We start from the raw sequence: 14,329 nt of genomic DNA on the forward strand, positions 1-14,329 counted from the left end.
TGCCTTCAGCTTGGGTCATGATCCCGGGGTCCTGGGATCGAGCCCCGCATCACGCTCCCTGCTCGGCGGGAAGCCTGCTTCTCCCTCTCCCTGTCCCACTCCTCTTACTTGTGTTCCCTCTCTCGCTGTGTCTCTCTCTGTCAAATAAATAAAATCTTTTAAAAAAAAATGACAAGACATCATAGAACAAGAATCTACCTACTTGGAGCCTTCGAGGCACAGAGGTGGATCTTTCTCTTTGGATGGCACTCTCATGTTCCATCAAGTCTGACCTCCCCACTCCCACCTTCTAAGACCCACAAATCCCTGAAGACCCTTTAGTAAACTCAGGGTGTGTTCCCACTAGTTGCCATGTAATCAAAGCATTTAGAAATATGTCTGAGGTGGCAAGATTTGGATTCTTAAGAATGCTAGTCTTTTCAACCAGCTAGTGCAGGGATTAGAAAACTCCCTCTGTAAAGGGCCAAATACTAAATACTTTAGACTTTGTGGGTCATCAGGTCTTTGTCACAACTACTCAACTCTGCTATTGTAGCATGAAAACACCCATAGGCAATGTGTAAAGGAATGAGTGTGGTTGTATTCTAATAAAACTTTACTTATAGATGTTGAAATTTGACCTTTGAATCATATTCACCTTATTAAACATTTTCTTCTTTTGACTTTTTTCAATCATTTACAAATGTAGAAGCCACCCTTATTTCACAGACTGTACAAAAATAGGCATCAGACTGGATTTGGCCCATGAGCTGTCGTTTGTCAGCCCCTGACCTACAACAGCCATTATTTTTCTCCTACATACTACTTTCTGACTACACCATTTCCCTCTGTGCTGTGTCATGGTTTTGAAGCCTCTCTGCTCCTTCTCTTAGCTGAGACTCACATATCCTTTGGAGAATCTATGCTTCCTGCCCTCATGTAGCTCATCAGGGAAAACCAGAATACATTCTACCTAAAAGAACCGTTAGGGCAAATTCAGATAACGTCCCTCCTCTCCTTTTTGTGTCCTGTCTAGTTTGACGTATAATAGGGCATATCAAGGGGACAGACAGACTCTGACAAATGGTTCTGGTTTCTGTAGGGCTCCAAGTTTCTAATAAACAGTGTATACAACCTTAGAGATGGCGAGTCTGATTTTTAGATAATCACCAGATATTTATATCCTTTTAATAGGCTGGTACCATGGAGTTCTGTTCCAGCACAAAATTGAGAGTCACAGAGAGGCCTGAATAATCAGTTTGATGTTATCTCTTAGAAGAGTGGTATATAACAAGGGTATTCAGGCTGAAGTGGAAACTTGGGATAGAAATGGGAGAAGTATAAACATTTTATACCACCCTGTCCTCCATATATTGAAAATGAAAACACGATACAGATTTTTATGTGAGGATGTGTGTTTAAAGGGAAATAATATGCCCTATGCCTTAGGGAAACAGAGCCCAAGAGGACGTTCTCAGATCTGTGGTTCTAGCCCTAATCTGTGGAGCTGCCCTTCAGACCAATTCCTGGCATTTTATTTAGGGCTGTGAAGCAGTGGGGGTGACCCAGGCTGTCTGCCTACATAATGAGATTGGTTTGGTTGGTCTGACAGATGCAGTGATTTATGGGAGTGTTTATTGTGGGGACATCTGCTGCCGAGAGCAGCCAGATGAAAGGTGGGAGATGGAAGAGAGCAAGGAATAGGAGAGGGGTGGTTGTGCATCAGGCAGGTAAGACCGAACCAAGGACAACTGTTAGAATGGAGCTGATACGGAGCCATAGAATAGTGGGAAATGGTACAAGTAGTCGAGGCTTCGGATTGTGCAGATCTGGGCTTGAATCTCCAGCTCTGCTACTAGTTAGCCGAGATTTTAGGAGAGTTCTTCCCTTCTTTGAGCCTCCATTTCTTCACGTATAAAGTGCAGATAATAAACACCCTCCTTTCCACCTGTGTGAAATTGTACTAACATAAAAGTCCAAATGGAGTTCCGGGTACATAGGGGAACTCAGTCAGTGGTAGACATTGTTCATGTTTGTCCATGTGTCCATTCATTTGTTTATTCACCACCATTGATCGTGCTTTGCAGGTTCTAATAGAGCTGTCTTTTTAAATAGATGCGTAATGGTGATTTAGGCATTAATGCGTCTTGTGATCAGGATGAAAGTACATAGTAGTCAACATGTATTTGTAGGCATATGTGTGAACATCCAGATGCTACATAGGAATTTAGTGGGAACCTGAAGTATGATTAAAAGAACAGCTGCCTGGCCAATGAACACAATAAAAGACACACAACTCACTAATCAGGGAAAGCACAAAACAAGACCAAAATGAGATATTGCTTCACACTCACCAGATTGGTAAAAATTTTAAAGTCTGACGATACCAAATGTTGTATTGCACTGCTAGTAGGGGTTTAGACTGATATGACTGCTTTGGGAAATGATTTGTCAATATCTAGAGACCTGAAAATGTGCATACCCTTCTTACTAACAAATTTTACTCTTAAATATAACCTAGAGAGAATTTCCCATATATAATCAAAGCAATGTGTTCATAACCACATTGTTATGGTAAATGACCTTAGTGTCCATCAGTGGGGTAATGGATCATACTTTAAGTGAGCTAAAGTTACAGGTAAGCACCATAATAGATGAATTTTAAACCATGGAGAATGAAAAAAATAAAATTGCAGACAAAACCATTTATATACAGCTTTAAAACATGGAAAACAATATTAATGTATTGCTTATGGATACCTACATATGTAATAAATGTTTAAAAATTATTTGGAATGGTACATATGAAAATCAGAACAGTATTAGGGAAAGGAAAAGGGATGTGATTGGAAGGGTTGCCTAAGGCTCAAATCCCAACCCTGCCATTTACTTACTAGCTGTGTACCCTTAGACAAGTTCCTTAAGCTCTGTGCCTCAGTTTTCAGATCTATGAAAGAAAATAATAATAGTATCTGCTTCACAGATATGCTTTGAGGATTAAATGAGTAAATATACGCAAAATGCTTAGAATAATACCCAGCAGATAGTGCTATATAAATGTTAGTAATTTTAGTTCTTATTACACAAATCTTTTATCTTTTGTTTATTTTTAAAATCTTAAATATTGCAATTTTTCATTTATAAGTGTTTCAGTATTTATTCCGGTAAGGTGAGGACTGTTGTTGAATGTAACTACAATATCATTATTACTCCTAAAAAAGTAACAATAAATCCTTAATATCAAATACTCAGTAAGTGCCCAAATTCCAGTTGTCCCATAAATGTGATTAATTTTTTATAGTTTGTTTGGATTAAGTTCCAAACAAGATCCACATATTCTGCTTGGTTGACTTGTCTTTTAAGACATTTTAATCTATAGATTCTTCCTCCAACTTTCCTTTCTCTTACAATTTATTTTTTTTTAGCTTTATTGAGGTATAACTGATACGCAAAAATTACACACATTTAATTATACATTCTGATGACTTCAAACATATGCATATACTTATGATGCTATTACCACAACCTCTAAAAATCTCCTTGTGCTCCTTTGTAGTTTCTTTTTTTTTTGAGAAGAACACTTAACATGAGATCTATCTTAACATATTTTAAAGTGCATTATAAATATTGTAATTTTTAAAAAAGAAGGGATGTCATCATATAGTTGAAAAGTGAACAAAGATTGAAAATATCAACACAGGAATTTCAGGATGTGGCATAATAATAGTTAGCTACAATCTATTGACCCCTAGATATATTAGGTACTATACTAATCGTTTTATATGCACTCATTTAACCTTTCCCTATGAAGAAGGCACTATTTTTATCCCAATTTTAGAGTTAGGAAGAGGCTTATGAAGACAGTTACTTCCCAAGATCACACAGTTAGGAGTAGCAAGGCTGGGCCAGAACCCAGGTGAGAATGACTCATGCTCTTGACCGCTAGGCTGAATAGACTACCCAGCCGTTGTTCACACTAGCCTCCTCTACACAGGTTCCTACTTTCTTCCTGTATCAACTTTTATAAGCAGAGTTGTGCTGTGGTAAGGAACATTCCCACAGTGAGAATGGGGGCATTTCTAATAATAAAGGGTTATTGGTCACTCGTGTTATATATTCATCAAAAGTCAGCTGGGAGCTGTGCTACACAGCTTCTTACTCCAGGAACCCAGAGTACAGCTGTGGTCTCAAACCCTGCCAGTTGCTAGGGCAAAGAGAGAGAGACAGAGACAGAGACACAGAGAGGGAATAAGAACTAAGGAGAATTTCATACTCACAGTTAAGTGCTCTATCCTGAAAATGACACACAATACATCCACACACATATCATCACATATCATAGACTAGAGCAGTGGTTTTCAACTGGTAATTTTGCGCCTCCCCCTCCCCCACCCGCCCTGGGATACGTACCAATGTCTGGACACAATGTGGATTGTCATAGCTGGCGGAAGTGGGGTGCTAGTGGTGCTATCTAGTAGCTTGTGGCCAGGGATGCTGCTTTAATACCCTACTGTGCACAGGGCAGCGCCCCCCCCCATCTCCCACCACAGCAAAGAAGTAGTTGGCCTTAAATGTCAATAGTGCCAAGATGGAAAAACTTGGCTAGAGCTAACCACAAGGGGCCAGAAAGTACAATTCTGTGAATCTGTGAGGAAGGAAAAACTGGAATACTTGACAAATAACACTGATGATCACCGTGCATCCTAAAAACTGTTATAAAGGCCCTGGAGAAACTATTTTCCATGATGGAAGTGAAGAATGACTTGGAGGGATAGCCATGGGATGAGTCTTCTAACACAGTCGGCTCCATCTAAGGGCAGAGGAGGCCCCTGGACCCACTTCTAAGCTGCTCTTCCTCTGATGTGGCACTGTCCGAAAGAAGTATAATGCAGGCCACATGTACAATTTAAATTGTTCTGGTAGTCACATTAAAAAATAAAAAGGGGCAGGTGAAATTAATAGTATCGTATGTTCAATTCAGCATATCCAAAATACTGTCATTTCAACATGTAATCAATGTAAAGAGTATTAACGAGATCTTTTACATTCTTTTTGTGTGTGTGTGCCATCTTTGGGATTTGTTGTGTATTTCATACTCACAACACATCTCAATTTGGACTAGCCACATTTCAAGGGCTCAGCGGGCGCCTGTGGCTCATGGCTACAGCCCTGCGAGCTTTCTGTGCCTGAGACAGCGAGGCACTTCCCTGGGTCTCTGAGGCCCTGCAGCACGCCAGAACCCAGAGTCAGTCAGTTCTGAGAGTGGGCATCACTTCCAGGAGTGTCTGGTCCGGTCTGCATATGTTTTAGACATGAGGAGAGACTGTGTCATCTGTAGATCACCTCCACTTCTGTTTTGCATTGGCAGGTGCCTCATCTCCAGACATGGAGCCCAGCTACGGGGGAGGTCTCTTTGACATGGTGAAAGGGGGTGCAGGGCGGCTCTTCAGTAACCTGAAGGACAACCTGAAAGATACTCTCAAAGACACATCTTCCAGGGTCATACAGTCTGTTACGAGGTATGCGCATTCTTCCCAGCTGAGTTAATGGACCTCCATGCCCCCCAAGGATCTGGTTACCTGCCAACTGCTTTTCTGGCTCAAGGACTCACAACTGTGTGATATAATTGCCTGGAATCTGATCAACCAAGCAATGTCATTGAAGCCTTCAGAAGCGACAAGCACAGACTCAGAGGACTCAGTGTGTTATGTTAAAATATAGTGGTTGCCATCCCTGCCTTGTGAATCCAGCATCCTGGGTCCTCATGCCTTGTCTGCTCTCGTTAACCACGTGACCTAGGCAACTTAGCCTCTCTGAGCTTGACTTTTATACTCTGATAGGATTCATGTCCCTGGTTGGTTTGAGAATTAAATAAGATAGTAATGCACATGCAAGCTGAAAAATCAATACTCATGGATTATAATTGAAACAATTGTTTTTTGTATCTTAATAGCCCTTCTGACCTTGTTTAGTGGAGGAAATTTTCTACCCTTCTACTGTATGAAAATTCTTACAAGCAGGCCATGCGAATTCTTTTTTATTTGTAGGTATTAGAAAATTCTAGGGTCACTTTAAGTTACAGTATACAGTTTTGAATCATAAATTCACATGTCAAGTCCAAAATATTAATCAACATTTTAATCTTTGTCCAAAGGTAAAATGTATCCCTTAACCTGCAGTCCCCAGCTAGGACCTGGCAGGCAGAGAAAGGATGTTCCTTATTTCTCCATCACTTCCTTCCTTACCCCCTAGCTGCTCACACTTACAGGAGATATTCACACGTAGGCAAAGAGGCTGGAATAATCCATGTTAATGAATGAGCAGTGTTTCCTGTTCTGAGATTGATTCTGTTCATGATATGTCATCTACAAAGGGTATTGGGGTATATCAGAGTGGTAGATTCATGCTCCTGAGGGTGTGGGTTGCTTTTCTCAATGATTATTCTTTGTTAGAGAGAAGGCCTTGAGGGAAGTTTAAATGCCTACTGGATGGAAGTGTCCAAGTCATAATGGGCAAGTGATTGAGAGAGGGGAATCCTGGCATATTTGGGTCATTTTAACGAGCACCCTTTCCTGTCTTGCTTTTAGCTACACGAAGGGAGATTTAGACTTCACTTATGTTACCTCCAGAATTATTGGTAAGTTTCTCATGTTTAATAACTGCTCAATAGCTCAGCTTGCAGTGTCTGTCCATGGCAATAGCAAACCTGTTTAACCTATCTCTCTCTCTCTGTGATTCCTCCTAGTGATGTCCTTTCCTCTGGACAATGTTGACATAGGATTCAGGAATCAGGTTGATGACATCCGAAGCTTTTTGGATTCCAGACATCTTGACCACTACACAGTGTACAATCTGTCACCCAAGTCTTATCGCACTGCCAAGTTTCACAGCAGGGTAAGGAATTTTAACACTGGTATCACATGGTTTGAAGACATAACAGGGTAATTTTTCCCTTTAAGAGCTGTCCTCAAAGCCCTGGTCCTCAGACACACAAAGCTAATTAACTATATACTCTGGATGCTTCTAGCCACAGAGTATTTATTAAGCTGTTATGAAATATCTTGAAGATTTTCCTTGGGTGAGGACATTTGCAGGAAAGTTTATCTGTCGATGAGATACCATATAATTTGTGCTCTCAAATCACTTATGGCTGGTTGCTCAGTTGTTAAGGCACGTTGCTTTGAGGCTCAGCTGGAGATTGAACTGCTATGTAGGGCAGTTGGTGACCCTTATCTGTAGCACTAATTATGCCTTTAACCGTTGCTTGTTGCTACTTGGGCATCATGATGAAACCATGTACAGACACCAGTGTTCTTGGAAATAGCTCTCTGACATTCAGTAAAGGTGCTTCTTTCATGGGTAGAGGATAGCACACAGACAGTCCATACTGTAGGTGTGGTAATACTGTTACTAATATTTGGAGCTTTTACACTGTCTTCTGAGGTAGCTGGAGACCTGGGACACAGAGAAGTAAGGTGACTTGCCCAAGACCGTACCACTAGTAGGTGGTCTCAGGCTTGTGTTCTTAACTATTACTCTGGGCTGACAGTATTACTGGGAAAAGCTGGCTCATTCTCCTAAGGAGCTTTTTGAACGAGACAGAGAAATATTCCTAGTTTCTGGCTGGTGAAGCCACGAGTGATGGCTTAGGTTTGAATCTGATGCGGAGTTTGGTATTTTGGCCACAGAATTCTTGATTGACTCACTAAATGAAGGCTTTTTCTCTCTCAAGAACATCTTCAAATATTTTGATTTAGCGTTAGATATGATTGGTTTTGTAACTACATCTGAGTCTATTAATAAATAGAAAGGATTTTCTATACAGTGGATACTTTATAAGTGAGAATTGATTTCAAATAAGCAAAATGATAGCTGGTTGTCCATGCTGTGTATCCAGGATCTCAGCTTTGATGCTGGAACACATGTTGCTCCAAATTCCCGTTGCCATTGATAATCTCTGGGTTTTGGCTTCTGGATCTGTAAAAAACACAAGAAGTTTGGTTTCTGTGTTCTCTAAGAACTCTACCTGCCTTAATGTTCAATAAGATAAGGGAGAGTTTTGCTAAGGACTTTCTTTTCTCTGAGTATTCCTGGAATAGGCGAGAGGAAACCCAGTGGTTCTCAAATTTAGTGAGCAACAAAACCACGTGGAATGCTAGTCAAACACCCCGGCCCTGAATTTCTGATTCAGCAGGACAGGAGAGTGGGTGCTAACAGCTTTCTGGATGCTATTCCTAGGGTTGCCCTGGGGACCACTCTTGAGAAGCATGATAAAACCATTCTGAAGCAGTTGGGTCTAAATAGCCATTCTGTAATGGAGATTTTAAATGCAGCTCTTTTAAATTCCCTATAATTAACTGCCTTTCCAACTCTTCTTCCATCTATTACCTAATTCAGAACAAGTGAATTAACATCAAACAAAAATGTGGGTAGATATTCTGTTTCTAACTTGGATGCCAGTCTTTTGATGTTTTTCTTGTTTGGAGACTCAGCCAGTGTCATCATTTTCATACTAAAGGACTATGGAACATCCTCCACAATATTTCATAGAAATTTCATTTGATCTTGAAATATCTGTAATAGTCTGGAAAAATTTTGCTCTGAAAGTAAATAAAGATATATCATTATAGAGCGTTCATACAGTTGAGGATGTCTCTTTGTGTAATATTTGTAAAAGCAAAGGTATTTAAAGAAAGGCATCTATTAGTATAACTACATATTTTGTGACCAGTCTTAACAGTCTTACCACAAGACCAGGACTTACATATTGAACATCTGTCCTGGGCTGCTCTCGTTTGCCCTAGAAGAGCAGGAGGTATGTTTATTTCATTTGCCACCTAGAACAGTGCCTGGCATGGCTAATACATGTTTCTCAGAAGAATGAATGTGCGAAGAATTATTAAACACATAGATATAAAATAAATGTTTGGTTCTTTTTCTCAAGACACTTAAGCCTACCTGGAAAGAGAAGCCAAAAATGCTAGAGACAAATGCAAATAATATTTACAATTCCTACTGAGGGAGTTTAGGGAAAGGAGACAGCAGTGAGAGCTGGACCTTGAAGCATGAGTAAATCTTGCTTACTTATGAATGTAAGTGAAAGGAATGGGGTTATTTCATCTCTGTGCAAATTGTAGAATGTGTCTTATAGAACTCCTCATGATCTGGCCTCTTCCTGCCTCTCCAGCTTCATTTTTCACTGTTCTCCACTGCCTAAAAAAACCCCATGCTCCAACCAGGAGAGACAGACGCTGTCTCTTTGCATGAGCTGCTCCCTCTCCCTAAGAGTCCCTCATGCCACACCTCTGCACCCCTTCTAACAGCCTTAACTTTGCTAAGGGGAGGATTTCAATATGCTACCCACAAGGCTTTTCCAATTCTTTTCCCTAAAACACAGGCTTGCCTACATCTTCAGCCCCTCCCAGACAGTTCCAGAACGTGGCAGAATTCAGCTGGACCTTCTGACCTAACTAGCTGTCTGTCCTCGGTTGCATCTCAGGAAGACAGCCCCCAAACCTTAATATTTTCATCTTAAGCTCTGTTTTGGATTTGACTACATCTCTTTTCAAGCCTCCAGTCCTTTCTCTCCCCAGTACTAATGCTGCAAATTGATTTGCATCTCGTTGCATTACTTAGGGAAGTTTTTTTGGTTCTCATCTTCCAGTGCATGAGGGCTAGAACTATTTCTTCCTCTTTCCAGGACCGTGGAGTGCTAGGTCTGCAATTAAATCTTATTTTAATAAATATAGATGGCATGGGGTGCCTGGCTGGCTCAGTCGGTAGAGCATGTGACTCTTGATCTCAGGGTTTTAAGTTCAAGCCCCACATTGGGTGTAGAGATTACTTAAAAATAAAATCTTTTCAAAAACTTTTTAAAAATTAATGTAGATGGCAGAGTCTTCCATAAATTCCAGGGTTGGAAAAGACCAAACATGAGACTGGTTTTATTTATAGACTCCCAGTCACTTTACATTTTTATTATGTGATGTGTGTTTGGGGATATGGGTGGTGGTGGCAGAGAGAGGCTGTTTGCAGGAAGATTTCACTTTGCTGAGGGGAGTCCTTTTGTATTGTGGTTAGCTTTTATGCTTAGAAGCCACATGGTTTGATAGGAATCATATGAAATAATCAACTAGCAGTTTTCTTAGTATTTGTATGTGTAACAGAATGTTAGAATAGGACTTATATTTGGTCTCCGTTTTAACAGAGGCCTCAACTCAAAACAATACTTGGCAGATTTGCCCCGCTTTCAAGGTGAGGTGCTAGAATACCTACTCAGAACTGCACAAGAGGTATCGAACAGCAGTTTTCTTACTCTTTGTAGCCAGTTTCCACCTTGAGGAAATAAAAATGACCAGTGTTGACAGTAAAATCCTGGAGACCAATGAGATGCGTTATCTAAACCAGGTGTTCCTAATCTGAGTTAAAGAAATGCAGGTCCACTCTGTATTTAGATCCATGGATGGGCTTCAGAGTGTTTAACCATCTCTTCCATTCCTTTCTCCCTTCCCTTCCCTCCCTCCCTCCTTCCCTTCCTTCCTTCCTTCCTTCCTTCCTTCCTTTCTTTCTTGGCAGTAAGCTATACATGACGTAAACATATACTGTTTCAACCACTGGTAAGAATACAGTTTGGTGACATTGAACACATTCACAGTGCTGTGTAAACCATCACCACTGTCTATCCCACACCTTTTCTAGCATCTCACAAATAAACACCGTACCCATCCACTCTGTGGGGGCGTGTACACTGGTTCACTTTCTGCACACATTTATAGCTCTCCTCAGAATATCAGGGACCACTGCTTTATACATTACTGTTGGCAAGAAATGGAAAACTGGATGAGTGGCCACTAAGTTGAGCCTGGCCCTAAAGTTCTTACATGCTGATAGCTCTCCACGCCACTCTGAGTGTCCTTCTTCCCCTGTTCAGCCAGGAAGAAAAGTATGCTGAAGGAGCCCTGAGAGGAGCATAAATAATACTAATACTAATACTACTACTAATAATAATAACAAACCCAGTTTCCTTTAGCACCTTTCTTCATTTTGACTGTTTCTAAACTACACGATCTTGTAGGATTTCTTCCTTTTTGAGAACAAATTGATTTTGGGGAAATATACTATCAACTTGAACTTCTTAAAGGTCAATCTTTTTTTCTTCCTTTATTCATTTTCCTTTTCCTTCCAGAGCTCACCAAAGAGATCACCATAGCTCCCAGGTGTTTTGGCTTTGGTTCATTGGTTGGGGAGGAGGATTGGCCATAGAGGAGTGACTTTGAAGCTTCTACTTCATCTCTCCCTCTGCCACCAGGCTTCAGTATAAGGATAGGAAATAATGGGGTAGGAAAAAAAAAAAAAAAAGCCAACCCTGGCCTGGAAGCCAGAGGGCCAGGGATCCCCACGCTATAGTTCTGTAGGCTTCAGTGAATTGAATGTCTTCACCTTAGAAAATATAGCCATCACTTGAAGCCATAACCACCCCACAAATGTAAGATGGAATTGCAGTTAATAATCAACAATCAGACAGTGTGATAGAATAGAAAGTACACAACTCTTAGTAGTAGTATTTATTATTCTTTTATTGAGATGAAATTTATAGCATATACACAAATTTTAAACTTTAAAAATTACCCTAGGTTCACATCTCAGCTGTTCCTCTTCCTGGTTAAATCACCATTTTTTCCTGTATAAATTAGGGATAACAATACCAACATCTACCTTGCAAATACTTAGAAACTTTTTCTGTAGGTTTACTCTAAGGAATAAACTTGATAGCAGTATCTGCCCTATAGTAAGCATTTGGGAAGGGGTAGTTAACGATTAATGTTAGTAATAATAAAATGCCATAAGAAATGATTGACTGAAATTCCCGTTTTCCAAAAATGGTGTAGTAGATTCTTAAAACACTGGATATGGCTCTTGAGTCTGACTCTCTGTAGTACCTTTTGCTCTTATGCTTAGCAGGTGGGATGCTTCAGCCATCTTATCTCATGCTCGAGACGATGGAGAGATGAAAATCCAGCCCTGGTGCTGTTTTGGCTTCTGTCCCCACTGGGTGGTATCATGGCAGCCTGTAATCCACATGGCGTTTTCTGACGCTTACGGCTCTGGGAGGTGTTTAGAGACACTGGAGATCGCATCGCGAAGTGTCACACGCCCAAGGATTGTGCTTATTGCATGAACCTATGAACCCCAGGGAGCTACAAAAATAGCTTTCAGTAATTGAATTCCTTAAAACATTTTTGTTTTGTTTTGTTTATGCCTTAATGTTTTTTTTTCCCTTTTAGACAGAGTACAGGCTTTAAAAAAAATTCTAATTGTATGTTTGCTTAATGCTGTATAATTATATATCAAGTAAATATATAATTATGGAGTACTTTAAGTTAATATTATTTACTTGATTGATTTAATGATTCTGGAGCTTGTAGCCTATTGTGCTAGGAACAATTTAGCCAACTTTTAGCTGAGACTCATTACAGATATTGACATTTAAAGTGTTTGTATGGTTGACAGACAGCTTCTAAGAGGTTTAAAAATACTGCCTGGAAAAGCAATTTTTTCATAATTTTACATGATTGCAACCTAAAACAACAACAAAATTGATTCACCTGTTCCTTCTCTGAGAGATCGTACATGTAGACAAATCTTAGTACAAGAAGTGATTGCCAAGTGGGGTTCATTCCTTTGCTCTTTCACTCATTCATTCACTCAGCAAATACCTACTGAGCACCTGCCATTCAACTAACACAGGGACACGACTCTGGGGTTACAAAATGAATAAGTTATGGTGTCTCTTCTCATGGGGCTTAGTGTCTAGAGGGGGAGACAGATGTAAACAGTTAATTTGAGTACAATTGGACAATAAGCGTGCACTCACTGTGCTTATGTTGTGCTACTTAATTCTCCTAACAGTCTTGTAATGCCCATTTTCACTTTACACATGAGAGATTTTAGGCTCTGAGAGATCAGTAACTTGACAAACGTCAGTCAGGTCATAAGTGGTAAAGCAAAGGTGAAAACCCAGCCCATGGGTTCAACCATGTTGCTCTACTGATAAAAGCTTTAATAGATGAAAATGGACAAGGGCATGGGTACGAAGACCTAAGTTAGCTAAGATTTCTGCCTGTGGGTGTTAGAGAAACTCTCAGAGACAAAAGAGCATTTGAACTTGGGTTTTAAAGGAGAATACAAATTTACCAAGAGAAGAAAAAATTGCAGACAAGAACCGGCTTGTATAGATGTACACTTTGCAATTTCTCTGATGGCAAAATTTATCTTCCCAACTATTCCTTTTTTTTTTTTTTTAATCAATATATCATTTCCATTCCTTGAGAACACATCAGTGGGGAATCCATTTGGGTGTAAAGAATGGGCCAGAAACAGCCCTGATTTATGTTGGGTAAGAAGGGGCAAGTTGATATGGATCTGACAGAAGCCCAGTAGTGGGTCGCCCTGGATTGTTTGGTAGCTATGTCAAGCATTTCAACTACTTTGTTTAATAAACCACACCTGTCATTGCCAAAAGGTATAGGGAAGTGAGTACCTGAAAGGTCCCCTGCCATTACCCTATAATCATCTTATAGAAAAATGTTACAAATTAAGCTAAAAGAATAGGCTTTCTTGGCAACCCCAGAATGAGAAACTCCAGGTGTTTGCTTTTGGATGTCAGCTCTAGAGAGACCATACATCATTTCCCATTTATATTTTGACAGTGATTATCTGGTTACCAGAAAATTGCAACCAAATAGATTGCTCCTGCCTCCCTCTCCCCACTGTTAAATATTAGGAATTTGAGACATTTGGGTTTTCTTAGGCCAGTGGTGGTAGTGTTTTTGAGTATTTTCTGGTGACACCATCCATATAAAACCTAGTCTTTCTCCAGAATTCCCTACCTCAGCAAATGGCACCTGTCATCCTTTTATCTAGCCATTCAGACTGGAAATCTGGGAGTCATCCTTGACTCTTTCTCCCTCATGGCTTAAGTACGCCCCTTCACACTCGTTCACTGCCCCCATATGATCAATCTCCAAGTCATATATGCACAGGTATTCTACTTCATCTCTAATTCTTGAATCCCTCGAGTCTTTTTGTACTCCACTGCCACTCACCTGGCCTAAGCCACCATCATCCCTGACTTTGACTCCTCAGCGGCCTCCTGACTGCTCTCCCTAGCTACTCACATGGCATCCACATCCATTCTCCACACTGGATCTTAAGAGATCTTTGGAAAATGCAGATGAGAGTCACTCTCCTTCTTAAATATTCTCTCAGCTCCGAACAAGGCCTTGTATGATCTGGTGGCCCTTCAGTCTACCTTCTTTTTTTTTTTTTTTTGTATTCCATTTTAGTTCTT

General features: G+C 40.3%; 1 protein-coding gene across 1 annotated transcript; it reads left to right on the top strand.

Annotated features, from left to right (window-relative positions):
* Positions 1-5,241: 5,241 nt before the first annotated feature.
* LOC145718333 (auxilin-like) lies at positions 5,242-6,873 on the top strand (the record flags this gene model as incomplete). Its single annotated transcript, XM_081809829.1, has 3 exons — positions 5,242-5,498; positions 6,567-6,616; positions 6,725-6,873. Coding segments are annotated over exons 1-3 (333 nt in total), but the record flags the coding sequence as incomplete, so codon positions are not given.
* Positions 6,874-14,329: the final 7,456 nt, after the last annotated feature.

This window comes from Leptonychotes weddellii, unplaced genomic scaffold (genome assembly GCF_054177405.1).
Source record: "Leptonychotes weddellii isolate Sample4059 unplaced genomic scaffold, ASM5417740v2 HiC_scaffold_1419, whole genome shotgun sequence".
Taxonomy (NCBI): Eukaryota; Metazoa; Chordata; class Mammalia; order Carnivora; family Phocidae; genus Leptonychotes; species Leptonychotes weddellii.